General features: G+C 35.7%; 1 protein-coding gene and 1 long non-coding RNA gene across 6 annotated transcripts in view; one reads left to right on the plus strand and one right to left on the minus strand.

Annotated features, from left to right (window-relative positions):
- LOC106007199 overlaps positions 1 to 15,351 on the plus strand; it is a 121,860-nt gene that overhangs the window by 57,306 nt on the left and 49,203 nt on the right. The window lies entirely within an intron of this gene.
- GLRA3 (glycine receptor alpha 3) overlaps positions 1 to 15,351 on the minus strand; it is a 194,628-nt gene that overhangs the window by 14,853 nt on the left and 164,424 nt on the right. Inside the window, exon 8 of the mRNA XM_013063301.2 lies at positions 2,423 to 2,566. Within this exon, the coding sequence (XP_012918755.1) occupies positions 2,423 to 2,566 (144 nt within the window). The remainder of the gene's footprint in view (positions 1 to 2,422; positions 2,567 to 15,351) is intronic.

A 15,351-nucleotide genomic window follows, 5' to 3' on the forward strand; every position in this document is an offset into this window, starting at 1 on the left:
GGGTGCAGAATACGCTCTCTGCTTTTTTCACTGATGACCACATTCCTCTACTTAGAGTTAAGAAAGTGAATTTACCGTGTCTGAGAAACGGTAAAACTTCTCCAATGCAAAAGCTTCTGTCTGTGGGAAGGTAAAGTGGACCAAGAGGGATTGAGAAACCAGAAAATCAAGTCATATATGAGTAAATATAATTGCACAACTGTTTTTAATTGCATATATCATTTACACATACATATGTATCAAATTAATCAATATTCACATATGCAAGGTATCCAACCCCCCAAGTATGAAATGAACTAAAAACAAAACACTAAATTTTCTTGCACTAAATCTCCACTACAATATTCACTCCCTGAATATTTCAACTGGTCATTAGAAAATAATAAGATATTACTCTTTTTGCATTTCTATATTTTCCTAGAGAGCCACTCATTAGAAAATTTAATCTTGTCTTTCTGTGAGCAAAAAGTTATGGGCTTAACTATATATCCTGATAATCTTACAGGGAGTGAAACTCAAGAGCTACTTTGGTAGGATAATTTTTTTTTTTTTTTAAAGGAGAACCAAAACTGAGCATCTACAGTTACAGTCTATTCTGTTACCCATTGGACACTGTGGCTGTTGGATGTGTGGTGGGTGTGGAATGTGAACTCTCAGTCGCCCTTTGGACATTACATCCCTAATATTTTCCAGCACCTGGTTGATACATTCTACAATGTATAGGAAGGAGGAGAAAGGCAGAGAAATGGAAAAATAAAAGTGAAAATGCAAACCAAAATGAGAAAGGGAAATAAGTATTACTTTACTTCAGATTAATGACATTAGAAGGAAAAATCATCTGTATCAGTCTTTTAAGGGAAAGGAAAACAGGAACTTCACTGTTGTGATACAGCATTTTTTTGTCCTGTGATAGTGTTTCATCCAGTGCCAAGTGTCATTAGAGGAAAGAGGAGCAAGTAGGCAGTAGGGAGGGAGAAAAAAGGGGAGGAAAGAGAGAGAAAAAGATGGAGAAAAGTATAAGGAAAACTGTAGATGGGGGTGTGGTGGGGAGAAAGAGATAGAGAAAAGTGAACCTCTCTATTAAAATATGTTTCAGTATACCAGTGATATGCTTTTATTTTCATACCAACTTGATCAAATAAAAGCTCAGACACTATTTTCATCCCACCCATGAGTTACTCAGAGGATCACAGTCCTTGATGTTCCTTCCATGATACTGAGATTTGGGTACTTATCATGATGAGGGAGTCAGACATGACTGAATTCATTATTACTTTAGAATATGTTTAATGCTCCGTACTGAGAGATCATGAGCTTAGGGCTTTAAAAAATTTTATGAACATGCAAATTGCAGTGAATAATTCAGAAACCACAAGAAAACCTCAAAAAAAATTAAATCCTTTCAAAGTCCTTAAAAACGCATCTTATAGGAACCAGAGTATTATTTCTAAGGTTTGAGTATGTTTTGACTTAAATATTCCAATACATCAGATTCTGGCCATAATTTCTCCTATTGCATAAACTTTGATATTTCTCTATTGCGTATGTGTCCATTTGCTTTTAAATGTCAGTTGGCACATTCACATGAAAAGAAGTAAACTCATAGATATGCCGGTCAATAGAAACTCTCCCTTCCAGAGGAAGAAAGGGGGTTGATCGGGCTCATGTGCACATAAAGAAAACATTGCAAGTCTTAATAGAGGGGAACAACTCCATTCTGTACATCCAAATTCAATTATGAGATTACTTCTGCAACTTCCTGTGGTCTTCTAATGATATTCTCAATACAATTTCTTCTGGGTTTCATTTAACAGGTATGACAAGGCAATAATAACACCTTCTTGTGTTTCAGTATAAATATCTTATATTCAATATAAATATCTTAATTCAGTATAAATATCTTTAGAGATTCAGTATAAATCAGTATAAATATCTTAAAAACATGAAAGTATGCATGAGCAAGAGACCAAATTGTTCTACATGAATGTCATAGCATTAACAAATAGGTGGTATTTTATGGAAACGATGAAAGGAAATTGTTTGATAAAAGGAACAACTTAATAGCCATAGCCAGTGACATGTCAAGTAAGACCATCAGGAACACTTTCACGTTGCAAGTAAGAAATGACATATTTTGATAATTGAAGCAAAAAATGGTGTTGTTCCAAGAAGTACATTAGGAAGAGGTTGATAAATCTCTCATGCCAGTAGATATGCTGTGTAAAGGAGAACTGCATGTCACCATTTTATTCCTGAAGGTATTTTTGACAATTTCAGTTTTGATTGAACAAAACCAAAGAAATATTTGTATCTTTTGGTTCTCAGACTTCACTTCCTCTCTGCACCATTCTATTTCATATAACAAATTTACTTTTCAATGAAAACTGGTATCCTGCCAAACCCAATGCTTTTAATTGCCTACCTTATTCTTTCTCTTTCGTCGAAATCTCAGAAGTTCTTTGTGTTGTCTTGATACAAAATTTACAGCTGCATATTCCAGAAGTGCTGAAAACACAAAAAGGAGGCATACTGCCATCCAAATGTCAATAGCTTTGACATAAGAAACCTGGCAAAGAGAGAAAGGGTGAGCAAATTGAGTTGTATTGTTGTGTCTTTCAGGAACAAAGCTGAATGTCTGAGTGTTCCATTTATATCAGCTGGAAAAAGAAAGCAATAAGATCAAGACTGTTTTTTTTTAACTTAATAAGCTTTTAAAAATTTCTTAATAATTAAATTATTTTTGCAAGTTTGTATATTAGTCATACTTTACAACCTGTGTTATGTTTTGTTAAAAACTGTTGTTCATTGAGGCAGAAGACCAAACCTAAGATAAAGAAAAAATAAATTGAAGTGTAATTTTACCTTCAATGTAGTATAGGGTAATGCTTGAAAAAGTATGAAGTAACATTGAAATATAGATAATGCCACTTACCTTTTGGTTCCATATTTGCTTCACTAATTTTTTTTTTAATTTTGAAATAATTTAAACATTAACAAATGTGTTGCAAGAACAGTAGAAAAATAAAATAAAATAAAATAAAAAACCAAAAAATGCTCCCAAGTTCCCCATTTATTAACATTTGTCCAAATGTTATATTTGTCTCTATCTCTATCATTTATGTTTTCCTCTTGAACTATTTGAGTATAATTTGCAGACATGATGGCCTATTACCCTGAAATACCCATGTGTATTTTCTAAAAGAAAATAACAATCTCCTCCTACATAACTCTAGTTCATCCAACAAAATCAGATTGATGTTAAAAAAAATTACCATCTAATCCTAGAAACCCATTCTTATTTGAGCAATTGTCCCAAAAATGGCCTTTGTAGCAGAAAAACATTTTTCCAACCAGTCCAGTATTTAATCGAGAATTGTGTTACATTTTGGCATCATATCTCTTTAGTCTTCAGTGTGGAATATTTCGGTCAGTCTTTTCTCACCTTTTGGGATCTTGATATTTTGGATCCATGTAGACCTGATATTTTGAATGTCTTCCACTTTCGGCTTATCTGATGTTTCCTCATTTTAAACTCAGATTATGGTATTTTAATAGGAACAGTAGTGCCCTGTTCTTTACAGTGTACGGTATCAGAAGGCACTGAACGTTGATCAGTTGGTTAAGGCATTGACTACCATCTTTCTCGACCATAAAGTAACAAATTTCCCTTGCGTGGAAATATTTGAAACTACATATTATCTTCTTACTCTTTAAACTTTCATCCTTTAGACTCTGATGGCTTTTGTCTGAATCAATTATTACAATGATGATTTCCAAATGTGGGTTTTCTAATTCCATCTACATGTATTAGTTTGCGTTCTATAGTAAGGAAAGTTTTTATCTTGCACATTCATTTATTTATATCAGTAGAGATGAATAAATAATGATTTTGTTTGATGGGTTAAAATGCATCAACATCACTATTTTGGTACTCGCATTAGAGAGATTGGGTCAGTAGGAGCCCCTAAGAAGTTAGGCCATGCCTTCCTTTGTTAAGTCTTCATCATGATTTGGGTATTTTCTTACTTTTCTGTAATTTTTAGTATCCTTTAGTATTGTATATGAGCACATTACACATGGTGTTATATCATGAAAGTAACACTGGTAAAATCATCACCTTTTGTACTATGAGCATTAGATAATTCATTTTGTTGGGTACCTTAGACACGTCAGTTAGATGTGGGCAGAAAATTCTCTCATTTGCCAGGAAGGAGATTAAAAATGAAAGGTATTTATGTGAAGTAATTTTTTTTTTTTAGTTTTTCCTGGGAAATGGACAGTTACCTAGAACTTTCCTTCCCCGCTGATAGAAACAAACGTCCCTTCCCCAAGATGATGTGGATTGAGGAGAGCAGAACTCAAGGCTAGATGTAAGCAAAGATGCACTAACTACTAACTACTTCTTTGGACTCCATGTATAGTTACCTTAAAGTTCAAAACCTTACGCTGAAAATTTGACTATTTCTAAGCTGTTTGTATATTCTAAATTTTTTTCTCTTCATTCTTAGTATTTAGTGGTGTTTTTGTCAATATCAACATGTGGAAATCTTGATCAGATTTGGGCTGTGGTTTAAAAGGGGGAATGTGGCTCACTCTTCAGGGGAAATTCTGTTGGGGGGAGAAATAAAAAAGGTAAGGTTAAACCACTCTCCTCCCTTCTCATCTAGGCTTTTTGGTCTCAGGCTCAACTTTGCCCAAGTCTGGTTCAGAATCCCATGGCACTTGGGGGTTACATGCTTTGTCATTGCTGATGCCTTTTCTTTTCCTGTTTAGACTGTGAACTCTTTGAGGGCAGATGTCATCTCTGAGCTATTCACCAGCATAATGATGTTTGGCATGTGTGTACATATTTGCTAAATAAATGGACAGATAAATGAAGGTGTACAATGTTAAAATACAGGGGAGGAATGAATCACAGATGATGATTCATGTGGAGATTCACTTTTGAAGTGATGCTGTGTTCATACTTTGGGTTGGATTAATTTTCATTTAGAAAGAGGCCGTTTCTTGGGGCGCCTGGGTGACTCAAGTCAGTTGAGCAGTTGCCTTTGGCTCCAGTCATGATAGCAGGGTCCTGGGTAGAGCCCTGCATTGGGCTCCCTGCTAGCAGAGAGCCCGTTTCTCCCTCTCCCTCTGTTTGCTGCTCTGCTTACTTGAGATTTCTCTCTATCTCTCTGTCAAATAAATAATAAAATCTTTAACAAAAAGAGAAAGAAGGAGGCCATTTCTCAATACTTCCAGGGTGTCAACTTACATATGAAATATGCCAACAATGGTGCCCTCTGCATCTCCTCTACTTTTTTTAAGTGTGATTACTGTTGATCAGAATGACCTCTACTGAGGAAAGACAGGTATGTCCTCTTTTTATTCCAGTGCTGTGCTAAGTGTCCAATTGTTTATAAAATATAGATTTAAACTTCATAAGTTCTGAAGTTATGCCAGTAATCTTTGGCTTCCCTCAAATACATACTGTCCTGAAAGATATAATGCAGATTTCAAAGGTGCTGTCTCAAGCTACACCATTCCTGGAAGAAAATGACTCAGAAAGTATGCACTCATTCTTTAACAATTTGAATCTATAATGGCATGAACCAGAGATAAATCAGAAATTCAATTTCCATATTAATTCAATGACTATCTCCAATGACAGCAGAGATATGCAAACATCATTTATGCCTGCCTGGGCTCTGCTAGTTGTGAACAACTCTCGAGTGTTGAGCCTAAAGGCAATCTTTCCTCCTCCTCTTCTCTGACTTCTTTCACCAATTTCAACTCTTTTCTCTTCCTCCACCCTCACTGTCCATCCAAATGCAGCAAGCTTGGGACTTGGGAGGTTTGGAACTCTAGGACTAATAACTAAAATATGGACAACAGTTCTTACTTGAGCCCATGCCCAATATACTCATGACATACAACACACCCCAGTGTGATTCAGAATTACAGCCTTCTTTCCATCCCTATTGGTTGCTATTCTTTGGGGCATTCTCACTCCAATCTGGCTCATTCCTCTGGACCACCATGTCAACAGTCCCATCTTCCAGTGTCCTGTTGGAACCCTGATTCAATTTTAAGCAACAATCTTTCCTCAATATTACTCCTCAATTACATAAGTATGAGAAAATAAAATCTAAATATTTATTAATTAGATGCACTAGTCAGGAGGGCTTTTGTCCTAGAGATGTGTTTAGAACCACCATATTGAAGACGGCTTCTTTCTTGGAGCTCACTCTCACCATGGCTCCCATGACCCAGGTTCTTTAGGTTTCCCTCCCTCAGGTCTACCACACTTTGCTTTGTGGGCCCTTTCTCCTTGTCCTGAGTTCCTCAGGGATACATTCCAGACATTCTTCTATTCTAACTCTGAAGTTTCTCATGAGTTAATGTCATCTATTACCATGGATTCAATTCCTCCTTTGTGCTTATGGCCTCCAGATCTCTCTTTGCTGATTAGACACTTCTCTAGCTAGTTCTTACTTGACCACCTTTGGATGATTCACACACCTCATATTTACTCATATTTATGAAAGTTAATGAATCTCTATGAGATTCCATCAGACAAGCAGCAAATGAACACAACTACATCCTCCTCCTCATTGAAATGTTACACTGTGTTGGCAGTTGTTCATATCACACTAAGTCTTCTCATTCTCTCATATCAACGACCCAGCCCTGTTAATTATACTTTCTTACTAATTCTCAAATTTATTATTTTCCATTTTCCATCCTTCCTACTACCATTCCAGTGATCTCAACCACAACGATCCTCTTCTTCAGTCTCTCAAATCTATCCTTGACACAACAATAAATGATTATTTTAAAAGACAAATCCTGGGGCGCCTGGGTGGTTCAGTGGGTTAAGCCTGTGCCTTTGGCTCAGGTCATGATCTCAGGGTCCTGGGATGGAGACCAGCATCAGGCTCTCTGCTCAGCAGGGAGCCTGCTTCCTCCTCTCTCTCTCTCTGCCTACCTCTTTGCCTACTTGTAATCTCTGTCAAATAAATAAATAAAATCTTAAAAAAATAAATAAAAATAAAAGACAAATCTTTCTACTTAAAACTCTTCATTTTTTTTTCAATTAATTGAAAGTCTCAAATCTGTTTTCTGGTGTATAAAACCTTTCATGATTGGCCTCCAGCTTACTTCTCTTACTACCAGCATTGAATCCTTTTTCTTTTCATTCACTGAGCACCATTGACTTACGCAAGTTTGGTTCTTAATGTTGTAGTTATGGAGATGAGTATGAAAAATAAGATCCATCTTAAATGGAACTCACATTCCATTTAAGGAAAACATACAATAAAAACACAAAGATAATTTTTTAAAAAGTACAGCAATGTGGTGAAAGGGAAGAGAAGGACAGGGTGAAGGGAGCTATGTTATATGGGGAGGGTCAGTGAAGGGCTCTGAGGATATGATAATTATCACTTATGCGACTTTTTCACTTCCTTATTATACTAACTATTCTTCCCTTCTTTTATTTTTTGGAACCTGAAAGCAACTGACAAACAATTGACAGCAGCTTTTATTCCCTGTTATTTTTGTCTGGAAAATACCTTCTTTTGGGTAACTGCCATTTGTCCTTCAGCTCTCAGCTTAGACAAGACGTTATTAGGGAACCTTCTCCAAATGCCAGGACAGGCTTTCTCACCTTCCTACCATCCCTTTCCTCCACTTTTCCCAGGTCACTCATTACAGTTGTAATTATATTTATTTGTAAGCTTGTCTTACAAAATGACTGCTGGATAGCACCACTTGAACGTCCCACCTTTAGTTAACTATTCTATTCCACAGTCCATAAGTGCTTTCTCATTTTCAAAAACTTTGGTTGAGGGGATAAAAAAAATGAGTATGTTCTTGAATATTTCAAAGTGAAATGTCTATACTGACACTTTAACAAATTGTGTCTAAGCAAACACCAAATAATTCATCTTATTATTGACTTTGCTCTACTGTTCTGACATGATCTGTTTATGTATCTTTCTCTTTTTAGGCTAATACAGCCCATGAGCTAAAACAAAGGCCAAGTCTAATTCTTCTTGGTATTTCTAAGATCTAGACTGTTCGTCATGCTATGTGCTCTCAGGTCATGTTGAATTGACTGAGTCACATGGAATGACTTCAAATCACTGGCCATTTATTTTTAGAGAAATAATTATAATAATTAACATGTCAGGAAATGCTCTTGGTAGTGTCCATGGAACTACTGAGTCTTCTTAGAAGTTGTCTAAAAATAACACTTTTAATCCTCATAATCACTGAGGAAATTATCCCCATTTTAAAGATGAAATTTAGGCACAATAAAATAACTTGCTAAGTGAAATAACTTGTCATATAGCTACTGTTATAGACTGAATATATTCTTCCAAAATTCAGATGTTGAAACCTAACCCCCAAGGGGATGGTATTAGGAGGTGGGGCCCTTGAGAGATGATCAGGTTGCGAGGGTAGAGTTCTCATGAATGAAGTTTGTACCCTTGGAAAAAGGGTCCCAGAGGACTCCTTTGCCACTCTACCATGAGGGAACATGGCTAGAGGATCACCATCTGTGAGCCAGGAAGAAGGCTTTCATCAGACTGTGAATCTGCCAGTCTTGATCTTGGACTTCTCAAGTCCCAGAACTGTGGGAATAAATGTCTGTGGTTTTTAAGTCACCTGTTCTATGGTCTTCTGTTGTAGGAGCCTGAATCAATTAATACAGCTACCAAGTTGCAAAGCTAGAATTGAATACAAGTGATCTGACTCCAAAGCCCATAAACTTAACTATTACTTTTTGTTCTCTGCATTTTAATATTCCAGCCTCTTTAACTTTTATCTAATAGTTAAGATTAAAGTCAGCATGCAGAATACGTATTGTAAGGTCTTTTTTATTTGCTGGTTCTGATCCTAAAATCTGGCAAACAACTTTCTAGAAGGCAGTGTAGAAAAGGAGACATGAGCATTGTATTTACCACATAAAAACAAACTAGTTGTTCTGAGGGAGCAAAACTAATCAGGAAAACATTTTATCTTCTGAAATGCAATGGAAGTCCCCTCGACAACACTCTTACATTAATTATAATGAAGTGTTTTCTTCGTGAGCCGGGAAAACCACTGCATACTTGCCATGTCATAATCTAAGAAGACATCGCTTGAATTATCATTTGAGTATGCAGAGCTAGCTTAATGCAAGGCCTTGTCTTTTTCATTCTAAAAATGTTTCATAATGTAGGGAAAGGAATATAAGCTTCATTATGTTCAATAGACTTCTTACGTCATTTTTTCCAGAAAAATTATGCATTCATTCTACTTTAAGTGTCATCATTAGAAAATAGAGACAGTCAGGTTTTTGTGTCTCAATTATATACATATATATACAAATATATAAATATATATATATACACAAATATATATATTTATATATACAGATATTCCAAATGTAGATACGTGTGTGTGTGTGTGTATATCTTAAGAGATGTAAGCTGGAGGCCAATCATGAAGGGCTTTATACACCAGAAAACAGACTTGAGACTTTCAATTAATTGAAAACAAATGAAGAGTTTTAAGTAGAAGGATTTGTTTATTTATTTATATATACACATGTGTGTATCTATATATGTGTGTATATATGTGTGTGTATATATATACACATATGTGTGTATATATATATATATATTCCAAATATGGATATATGTATATATATTGTCCAAATATATGATAATGATGGATTTTTATCATTATCAGTCATCCTGATTATAAAGACCAGAATCAAATTATCTCAACTCTAGGAAATAATCATGTTCTGAGAGCTCATCTAAGCCTGAATTTCTCTATATCTACTTTTCCAATGATACAAGGAAGTGGGCACAAGGAGGATTCAAGCTCATATAGGATACAGGAACCAATCGTCCTGAAATTTCACTGACTTGAAATAAAGAACAATAAAGGATACTGCATGTCCACTTTGAGTGGTAATTCTTGTCACTGTGTTTCTCACTGACCTCAGCTAACAGGGCGATCACTCTCTGGAACATTAGCAGCAGCAACAGTCGAGGAAAACTGGGTCCTGATGGGACTCATGTTGGTTAACAAATTACTCCAGACCAGAAGTGGAACTGACCACTGTGCTCAAAACCCATGAGCCAGCACTACTCCCAGACCATCCCTACCATGGAACAAAGAGGTACAACTCTACCCTGTTCCTGGGAGGAAGACAAAGCCAGCATGAGTAGCAGAGGGAGTAGGGGCGGGAAGGTTTCCACTATTTTTATTTTTGAACCAGGAACAAGGATTCCTAGAAGCGTAGAATTGAGGACAGTGTGGATTATGATCTGATCACTATTTATGATATCTTCTCAGAGAACTACAGCAGCTTTATTAAACTCGCTGCTTTATAAGAAACAAACAAACAAAAATGGCTAGTTAATTAAAATATAGCATAGAGCGCAAACCTGCCTTGATCTTCAGCCAAAAATGTCTTCAAACCCTAGTGACGGGTCAAATTTCAGTACAATCAATTGTAACAGGGTGTAAAAAATAGAGTTCAGGTAGCATTCTGAAGCACACACTTAATCTAAGAGTGATAATAGGTTGACCAGCTGGTAGAGAGTAAACATAGGCAGGCTGCAAACAAAAGATAGGCATGGGAATGAGTTTGCTTGTGCTGCATCGTATGGAATGCACCCAGCAGATAACCATAATGCTCATCTCCATCTCTTAATATCCACACCACAACACTTTGTGGTGTAACTTATATGTGCCTATGCTCTCTGAAGCCATTTGATTTTTGTGTTCTCTAATTCAGAAGAACAGACGAGTTGCATTTATCTCAGACAATCCTTCATAAATACATTTACTTTTATGCTAACTTTTGGTCAGATTATCGAGTAGCAACAATTTCAGAATACATTCCTTTACAAGTACCTTGGGTGAATTGTATTACAAACATGGCACCAGTTGGTATAACCAAGAAGCCTAGCAAGATTCATGTCTTTACCTTACCCTGCATCAATGTGGTTAAATGGATTGTCTCCTGAGACCGGTAATGCATCAGACTACAGCTCACAGATGACAATGCATTAGTGGGTAAATATTTATTAGGTTATAACCCAGACTATTTACTTATAGTAAATTATACTTATTAAATTATAAATTATAACCCAGACTACTGTGAGTCAAGAGCTTATAGAAAGAATTTTAAAATGCATTTACAAGGAGCACAACTTAAATTTAAGACTAAGTCATTGATTCAACCAGAAACAGGAGTTGGCCTCACAAAATCGCATATAAACTTACATGTTGGCTCTCCAGACCTGTAAAGGAAGGTACACTTTCCAGGAACTACTTCCAGGTAAATATTTTGTCAATTATCTTCTCAATCTAAATTTGCTTTTTATTTGAGAAAGAGGCATAGCAAAACATCACAGATTATTGCCTTTTATTAGCTAAAATAGCCCTTCACCAGGATGATCTTTCTCCCTTTAATGACAATCAATCCTGATGGAGGCTCCCAGGTCCTTAGAATTGTCAAGGAAACTGTGAGGAGCAGTTCTGGCTGAGGGATGGACAAGTGACTCAAGCATTTAACCAGATGCTTCTTTTGTGAGATATGCTGGAAGATTTCCTGCTTGAGTGCTATTTTTTTCTGGGGATTTTATTTCACATCACAATGACGATTCCTTAATCTTGGTTTTGTAAAATCCAGAATGTAGTACGTTTAATCTCCCATTTCTCCCTAGTGTAAAGCCTGTATGAGAACTTTGTGTTCTGTCATTTTTCTAGGAAAAAATATTAGTTGCAAAATCATTTTGAGCTTCCTTCCAGACCTAAAGCGAGAGAGAGGCAAGGGACAGAATAAACAATGTTTTAGAAACAGGTGTTAAAGGAGAGTGAAGTGGCTGTTGAAAAAGTGAGAGAAACTGTCTGGAGGACTGCCTTCTTGAAACATTAGGCAGTGAGTCACACACACAAGGTTTTGTGAGTTTGGACATTTATGGTCCCAGAGGGCTGTTCACAACAGCAGAGTCCTTCCAATGTCAGGTTCATACTGATTACGATCTTCATAACCCTTCGTGAATGAAAGATGCTTCGCAAGCAATATTTATTTTCCATATATAAAAGTTTTTATTTTAAAAGATGAAATTGTCAGAGAGAAGAGCTGCAGCTTTCCTAAATAATGGACTTGGCCAATCTCCCGAGTCACCAGATAGAAAAGTTCGGCCAAAAAAGCTATGGGATTTGGAAAGGTCATCTTGTTATCTCTGACTTCTGCTTCAGTTCTGAGAGTTTTGCCATCCTCTCTTCTACAGGACAAGGCTCTGATGTTTACCATTTATATGAAATTATGAAATCTAGATATCACTGCCAAGGCTTCTGAGGTGCATACTATCAGTTACTGAGATTTCTTAATATATTATCTTTTTTAACTGCTCCATTAAGGTTGAATTCTGTGACTTCTCTCTCCTCTGCATTTTTGTCCTGGAGGCTTTGTATTTCTATAACATCAACTTTATTTTAACCATGTTCGCTTCATCTCTGAGGTCAAGACCTTCACTGACAACTTCACACGAATTACAAAGACAGAGAAAGCTTGTTAGTTGCTTAACAAAAATGATGTTGGGAGCGTGTTTGTTATTCCATTGGTGAAGGGGAGGTTTCCATCTGTTTCTGCCTAGAGGGTTCTTGGTATGAATCTAGGATATGCGTGAATGCAGTAAAGGGAGTTTCTGACATTATTTAAGTAAAATTGTCTCTAAGTGGCATATAGTTGTTTTGTTTTTAAATACAGTTTGATGCCAAAACCATTGTATTATATCATATTTTTAAAAATTAAAATTTGTGATTTGATTATATATTTTTTCCTAATGTGGCATCAGATTGAAGAATTTAGGCAGTGGCTCTGCGTCTGTGTCACCTACAAAGGACATGCTTGGTAACTGTTAATTTTCAGCTTAGTGAAATCTAGTAAGCCTAATAAATGTAGGTTCCAACATTAAATGTAGGACCAGAGATATCTATCAATTTCTACCCTTCTTATTATAGGACCTACCTTATGTTTAGGAATTCTCTGTTTACAGATAATAGATAAAATGCTAATAAATTTGGATGACATTCACATGCATTATAGTCTGTGATTTTTAACAAAAAGGGAATGAATAAATAATTCTTTAATTTTCTATACTTTTTTCTTTTTCCCTCTTTTCCCTAAGTGAATTTAATATGAAACTAAATTATTAGTATATTCAATGCATTTTTAAAAAATTAAATCTATTGCTCACATCAAATATGGTATTATAAGTTACATATGATTATTAAAATTCTGTCACATTAAGAAATTAAAAATGAACCAACTTGTACCATATTTGTACTGAACTTAACTGAAATAATTTTAGTTAACTATATTTAGAATAAATATTAGAATGTTGCACTTAAATGGTGAGGACCAAAACATTACTGACAGTAATAGTTATTGTTGTATTGATAAGATTATTATGTAGCCTCTCCCCCCTCATTTCCTCATTTATATCACTGCCAACATTTACAGCTTACTCTCCTTTAAAAGTGCAGGGGTTCTTTGTTTGTTTGTTTGTTTTTTGAGAATGAGTATTAACTAGATAAGAACATAATAGTATAGGTCTTCCAGTTTTCTTCATATCCCTGTCTTTTCAGTGTAATCTCACATAGAGATCTTTGTGTGCCCACACAGTGATGGTATCTAAATAAAAATATAATAGTTCAATTGATATTTTCTAACATTTATAATCACTTCTATAATTGGTGTCTTTAGGAAGAGTAAAACAATATAAAATCTATTGTTGTTGTGTCCTATAAAACCAATGTTTTCATTATACTATAAGGTAAATACATACAACATTTAATTTTTTTCATTAATCTGGTGATTTTCAGGGGAAAAATATGGTTCTACACAAAAGTAACTCAATTGAGTTTTTATATTCTTTTAGAAAGATATGAAAAAAATGACAGATGACTAAGTAAATGTTTAAAAGTTCTTATCTTTAAATATATGCATGATATTTACTCAGTAGACACATACAGATTTAGGTTCTGAGGATAGAAACATGTAGAAGACCTTTTGTTCTCTCAAAAATCTACTCTTGATGGGTTTCACAGACAAACTGAATGGGGAAAAAAGTTAAAAGAAATTGTTTGAGATAAATAGCTTTTGGTGCAGAATTTGAGATTTTCATAGGCTACAGGCTTCTGGGTGTCTGTGAAGTATTTAACTGATTATCCACATTTGAAATTTCAAGTGTTTCTTATTTTCTAACATTTAGAAATGAGGTGGCCATGTTGGTGGGAGCAGAGTCGGAGAAATTCACGTAGAACTTTCCAGGAATCCTTCTCTCGTTCCTCTCTCCATCCCTTTTTTCCTCTTCTTGTTTCCTTGAGTATTTACTAATATGGCAAAGTCTTATTTACCTGAAGGCCACCATGGACTCCTGCCTTTCCCTTACTTCTCCAGGTCCAGTTCATGAGCAAATTCTGTTTTACTTCCAAATATTTTCTTTAAAATACCCACCTCTTTCTACATTTATCTCCTATTTTCCACCTCTATTGTTACCAATGTAGCCAGACCATCGTCTTCTCTAGACTCTGATAGCTTACTTGGCAGTTTCTCTGCTTCCATGTTCACCCTTCTATCTGATCTTCAAATAAAAGTCAGAATGATTACTTCTCTCTTTAAAATCTCCTGAAGTCCAATCAAAATAAACCTGATCTTTAGAAAACCCTCCATTGACATGGCTCTATGATCACCATTTTTTCTCACTCGTTCTGCTCTAAGCACAGTGTTAAGGGGGGTCCCTAGCTTTATACAACTATGAAAAATTGCTGGCAATAGAAGTATTGTTACCCCCTCCTGGTCACCTAATGCAGGCACCACAGTAATGACAAAGAGCTCCATATTCCAAGAATTCAATCACAGGAATCTTCTTGGTTTGGGCCATAACATATTTGATTTATTATGACACTGTAGAGGACAATGCAAGAGGAAATATCAGAGAGGAATCTGAGCTCTATAGTTCTCAAGGTGCTGGCTAAGGTATATCCTTTGAGATTTTCTACCCTGAATTTTACTTAACTGATTTCCAAACTTCTTTGTATCCTGCAGGAGACGTATTGGCATACAGCCTGGACAAATACTAAGCAGTTATATAAACTAATGATTTATTGTTTCGTCCTCCTCTGTCTGATCATCTTCCATTAGTTTCCTGAATTTCATTTTGTTTTCCTACTTCCTAGATTTTGTCAGTAAGAGGATGATGGATATTTCAGTGGCAAGACTTTTAGGTATCTGAGGGTTCTTTTGTGAGGTTGAGAATAGAGCGGATCATAAGGTATATGATTTAGCCATCT

Source organism: Mustela putorius, unplaced genomic scaffold (assembly GCF_011764305.1).
Source record: "Mustela putorius furo isolate JIRA1106 unplaced genomic scaffold, ASM1176430v1.1 tig00000682_pilon_pilon_pilon, whole genome shotgun sequence".
NCBI classification, from domain to species: domain Eukaryota; kingdom Metazoa; phylum Chordata; class Mammalia; order Carnivora; family Mustelidae; genus Mustela; species Mustela putorius.